The 6000-nt window shown below is 39.3% G+C and overlaps 1 protein-coding gene across 2 annotated transcripts in view; it reads left to right on the top strand.

Annotated features, from left to right (window-relative positions):
• Positions 1-3119: 3119 nt before the first annotated feature.
• Positions 3120-6000, top strand: part of LOC134542541 (protein lozenge-like) — a 346143-nt gene continuing 343262 nt past the window's right edge. The window contains exon 1 of one of the 2 annotated variants that reach the window (XM_063386897.1): positions 3120-3916. In XM_063386897.1, coding sequence (XP_063242967.1) covers positions 3466-3916 — 451 coding nt within the window. In that variant the 5' untranslated portion in view covers positions 3120-3465. The remainder of the gene's footprint in view (positions 3917-6000) is intronic. The other variant, XM_063386896.1, reaches the window with a different exon arrangement.

The following is a 6000-nucleotide window of genomic DNA, read 5'->3' as shown; positions in this document are numbered from 1 at the left end:
ACATTTCTAATATTCTTTGTGATGAAATTTCTGTATTGCTTAACAGTCATGCTTGCTGATTTTTGGTTAAGTTTTAAACACTTAAGATTTTAAAGTACATGTATTGTAAATATGTGATATGATACATTGTGTATCTATCTGTACGCATGCATGTTAAAATAGTTTAATGTGCATAATTGCCACATTTCAAACTTGTTTTTTATGCACTCACAGATAAATCTCAAAGTCCAAATTTTTACAGGAGTTTACCCTTATATAGAGATTCATTCTGGCATAATCCCAAATTTTTATCAGTTTGCCCACCAGAGATATTTAGGTGTAAAATTTGTAAAAAAAAATGCAAAAAGTGGGAAGTTGACGAGCTCATAGAAACGAAAGGAAATATTTCTCAGGTTTCATTTTTGGTATAGGCCTACAAAGACTACTGGTAGAAAGAAATTCCCTGTGTGAATTTCAACTCTGAGACTTGAAGTATTCCTTTCACTACACACCACTGAATCTCGTATTTTTGACCCAAATTTTGACTATATTTGTACCCCATTTTCGTATATAAAAAAATAAAAGAAATATATTTTACTACATATAAAGTTACTTCAGAGCATGCTCAGTACAGTGCTATTTAATTCATAATTCCGGAAACAGCCAACAAAACTTTATTGGAGTTCCCCCAAAGTCTTGCAAACGTCAAAACTGCCGCACCCGATCATGTAAATCTAGCAACCATTAATAAACCAAGCATGGTAAAATTATATTATTGTGTTTTTAAACTTATTATATGCTAGTGAGGCCACACACACAAAATTATTTTTTTCTAAAAAGGTCAAGCAACCTGAAAAATTTAAATTGGGACATTTGATATGGATTGACCCATAGCGTATTTTATCGCAACGAGTCAAGAAATAACGAATAACATACCTAAACTACTGTTCAGTGGAAAACGTATTCTGCTGGGTCAAATTACTAAATAATTTAAAAAAAAATTGTATCAACCATTTAACATTGTTTTATTCAGTACATATTTTAAATTATTTTTAATTATTTACATGTGTAATTAGAATATTAATATATTTGTAAGGGTGTAAGTATATTACATGACTAATGATATGTGATACAGATGAAGCTACGAATAATACTTATTTACATAAATATTTGTATGTACGTATATAAACTTTAATTTGTGGAACCGAAAATGCCCTTTTTGTTTTACTATAATGAAAAGTGTTGTACATTTTGAATTAGTTTTTTAAGTGAGACTTCTTTGCTGAGGGGGCTACAATCTTAGAGCATTACGAAAATTCCGATCGCATGAGGAGAATAGTTAGGTAGGTACGTGGTGGGGCAACCGTGTGATAAGGGGAATAGTTAGGTACCTACGTGGTGGGAAAACCGGTAGAGGATACGGCAAGGGGAAGTTAGAAATGACGCAGCGTATTTGCACACTTGCATTCTTGCACACTTATATACTTACGTACTTGTACACTTATATACTTGCTTACTTGCACACTTTTATATAGGGACTGGAAAAATTCGCGGGTTCAATGACCTCTAGGATAGACTCTACGATCCTCTATGTATAATTGTGCAGATTACACCTGCTGAATTGGCTACTAATCCGAGACACCTGCCAACTGGAATTCTTGTGATTCGCTGTTTCTTTTGTTGAGGATTTTTCATTGGCTTAGAGTCATAACGGCAATCTGTGGTCCAATCACTGAAGCAGCAAGAAGTTGAACTACATAGTTTGGATTCTAGCCTATAGCGAAATGAATCCGCGAATTTTTCCGGTCTCTACTTATATACAAGCTTACTTGCAAACTTAAATATACTTGCGTACTTACAAACTTATATACTTACGTACTTGCACACTTGCATACTTTCACATAAACAAGATGGCCAGTGTTCCGTCTTAAATACTTTCTCTATAATTTACATTTAAAAATGTTGTTCAGCCCCAACATTAAAGGCTTCTTGGGTAGCACTTTAGAACATAAGTAGTTTAGAAGTTTTAAACTTATTTTGTCGTGATGTCATTCAGCTGAAGTTTTTCTATCAAATTCAGACTCACACGGTGTGAATAGGTATATGTTATAATATGATGTATACATACTTAACTAAAAAAAAATTGTTACAATGCGTTTTCTGATTTTACCTATGAATTAAAAAACACTATAATTATTATTTGATAATTTTTATCTGTACCATCATTTACAAAGGTAATTCCTGCCTCAAGATTTTGGAATATAGAAGCTCTGAAATAAAAACCTCTCAGTTGTGCCTGTTCGGCAATAACAATTTTAATAATTAAAAAATTAATTAGAAAGAATTTAAAAAGAAAATATCACACAGTGTAAAGGCATTTAAATCATTTAAAAATTCACAGGGACTTAATTATGCATATATATATGTGTATATATATATATATATATATATATATATATATATATATATATATATAGTTAAGTAGGCATAGGACGACGTACACAAATTATTCTTAACTGAACTGTTTTGAGTATTTAGTTTTTTTATGAATGTACGGATTCCCTACATACCAAAATACATTTCCGAAAATCATAATTTAGTTACTTTATTTGAGATTTTTTTTGTTACGGAAAACGGTTCAGAGAAAGGTTAGATTTCTAAAGAAACTCTGGAATAAAACAAGTTGAAAACGCAATATTCTTAGAGATAAATTTCGGGCCTTCAAAACTTGCTCCATTTTTCGACAACCTGACAGTTTCACAAAATGAACATCAAGATTCGCAGAAAGAATTATGCCGCACACACACAACGCGAAGTTATTTATCTGAATTCATCGAACCGCTACCTACGATGGACATCAAGTGGGCGTTCAATGCCTTTTTAAAAATGGCGTTAATGGTCGTCACCTTTGTTCGTGGGCGGTGAGTAGGAGAGGGGAGGGAGGAGGTGTCTTCCGCGAACAGCGCGCTGAAACAGTCGGAGAGGCCCGCGAGACGTCTACAGGAGCGAAGGTGGGGATGACTGTTATACGGAGGGGAGGGGAAGGTGTGGTAATTGTTTTTTCTCCCCTCTCTCCATAGTGTGAGGTGCTGACCGGCCGCGCATGCGCGCGCGGGCCCGCCGCGTTGAGTCAATGACGGGAAAACCGCGCGCTCGTCTGCCCGCGCGAGGGGCGGGAGGGGCGGAGGGAGGAGAGGGAGAAGGAACCTCCTCCCGCGGCTCAGATCGTTCCCAGCCGCCGAGCAGGCAGCATCGCAGGTCCGCGCCGCCGCGTCCCTCGCGACCACGTGGAGGCGAGACGCCGTCCTCGGAGCGCCGACGGTGCTGAAGCCACTTCAGTTGGCTTAACCCGGCGTGTGTCGGCGCGGGGGGATTTTCCCCTCCGGTCCTCAGGCTGGCGAGCTTGTTCAGATCCCAGAAGACCGCTCGACCCGGCGCGGCTGAGCAGCAGTAGGGCCCAGTGTTCGGCAGCCCCGCGCCGCCCAGATGCATCTGCCCGGACTGTTGGCCCCCGTGTCTGCAGCCCGCGCCGACGACGCGCCGCACTTGGCCTGCAAGAAGAGGAGGACGACGATGGCGGAGGCGGGCGAGCCGGGCGGCGACTGCGCCGCCGCACCCGCCGCCGCCGCCTCCGAGGAGCTGTGGTGGCTGGAGCGCGTGGTGTGCGAGGCGCAGGCCGAGCACCCGGGCGAGCTGGTGCGCACCGGCAGCCCCTACTTCATGTGCTCGGCGCTGCCCGGCCACTGGCGCTCCAACAAGACGCTGCCCGTGGCCTTCAAGGTCGTGGCGCTGGGAGACGTCCTGGACGGCACCCTGGTCACCGTGCGCGCCGGCAACGACGAGAACTGCTGCGCCGAGCTGCGCAACTGCAGCGCCGTCATGAAGAACCAGGTGGCCAAGTTCAACGACCTGCGCTTCGTGGGTCGCTCCGGCAGGGGTGAGTACTGAGGAGGCCTGCACCTGCATCTGGCTCACTTGCCCTCCGCCACGCCGCGAGCCTAGTCACTTGTACACAGAATACAAACCACAACAAAGACATTGCAACTTTGTACAACACATGGCTATGGGTTACTTCAATATGTGAAATACCTTTTTCGAGATAATGCTGAGTATTTCTCACGAAAGTTGGTGTATAGTTCATTCTGTAAAGCTATTCAGGCAACGGTTTACAAATATGTAAATACTAGAGGTACTGAGTCAACACAAAGTTTGATTCCCGGGGAAGAATACGAACCCAGTATTACTGCGAACGCTGTATTGTGTAGTGATAAGTGGTTTGTATGTAAATATACAAATTTACAAAAAAAAAACTATAATCTTGCATGAATATTTCTGTCCCATTAAAAAAAAAATCAGTGTAGGCATCGTGCGTGGAGCCAGGCGGAAGTGTTAAATTCTTGGAAATGTAACAAATCATTTTGTTCCTCCAATCTTAGAAGCCACTTATAGAACTTTTTATAACACTTTAATTCAAGGAATTTATCTTGTTTACATGGTGCCAGCCTTACTATGTTTTTTTTTTTTCAGTTAGAGCTGTCATAATTTTAATCGCTTGCATTCTCGAGTGTTCAGTTAAGCCTGACTGCTAACTGGCCAATCCATATGCATAGTTCCGGAAAACATCCGATTTTTAGAGAGACCTGAACACTTTTTAGTGCATTTGACTACCAGGCTAACCTCCGCTCTCTTGCACATAGTCGAGGAATGGTGAAAATGAATTGTCCACCCCTTGCATTAGCCGCCATCTACGTATTTTACTGACCCACGTGGTATTCGCACGTCCGGTGGCTGGATCTAGGTTTCCTAGAGAGCGTTTAGGTAATATCAAATACGTTGTGGGTACGACTTCACTGTCAAAACAACAGAAGAAAAACCAGCAAACATTAAATAATACCATTATAGAATTTTTTTTAAAACAAATATGTCATTTCATTACGAAAAACCCAGAAAAATACATGATCACTGGATGACTACAAACGTAGGTTACGTATAAAAATGTAAGAAAGAAATATGGCAAATAAAATTTATCTTAATAAACTATTTAACAGGATTTCATTTCCCATCTAGGAGCTTCGTAGCGAGGTAATAAATACTATTCGCAAAGCAAAGATGGAGTTTTTAAAAGATTTATCTCATATCCATAACCGTGACCAAAAGGAAATGTAGAATGAGTTGGAAGCTTTTCTCGTTACGGAATCAATAGACATAACTATTACAGAGCTTCTTAAACAATCCAACTAATAGAAAATAATAGTTTATAAGCTTCAGTAAAATTTTAAATTATACAAATACTCTTTAGGAATCACGCAAATAACAATCCAAAAGTGGTGAACTAAAAATTTACCTTAGAAAAAAAGAAACTGAAATAGAAAAGCCATTTACTCTACTAAGTCATCAGCTATGGGTTTGGAGAACATCTATATGCACATGATTAAACTATGTAGGCCTTCTCAGTACTGTATTCCCATTAAAATACACAGTGTTAAAAAAAAAATCTTTTTGACTTCAACATTACCTACTTTGCACACACTCACAAATAATTCCTATCTGTAAAGTCAGTCACTCCAAAGAACTTAGGGATTTACGCCAAACCTGTTTTTTGATCTCTGCATAGTATTCATCCTGCACTTTTAGATTACAGATGAATTTTATAAAGCTATAGAAATAAATTTGAATTTTTTTTAAACGTGAAACTAAAGTTTTGTCATAATCAATAATTAAGGTTCTTTAAATAAATTGGCTGCTACTGGTTTATCGTAAAGTCCTTCCTATATTTGGTTTAAAAGCTAAATTGAAATCATTTCCAAAGTAGCAGTAAACTCTAGCAATGGTAAGGTCAGCTCTGACAATGAGATCCTTCTTAAAATAAGTAATATGTTTTCAGTATGCAATGTCCTTTCGCAAAGAAGAAATATACGAGTGCTTGAAAATAAATAGTGGCCTCTGAAATCTACTAGAATAGTATGGAAAGAATTACCTGAAATTCAAGCCAAACAATTGTTCCCAACATTATAAATTGCA

Source organism: Bacillus rossius (assembly GCF_032445375.1).
Source record: "Bacillus rossius redtenbacheri isolate Brsri chromosome 9 unlocalized genomic scaffold, Brsri_v3 Brsri_v3_scf9_1, whole genome shotgun sequence".
Taxonomy (NCBI): domain Eukaryota; kingdom Metazoa; phylum Arthropoda; class Insecta; order Phasmatodea; family Bacillidae; genus Bacillus; species Bacillus rossius.
Note: the sequence above shows the minus strand (reverse complement) of the source record. Positions and strands in the feature narration are given on the sequence as shown.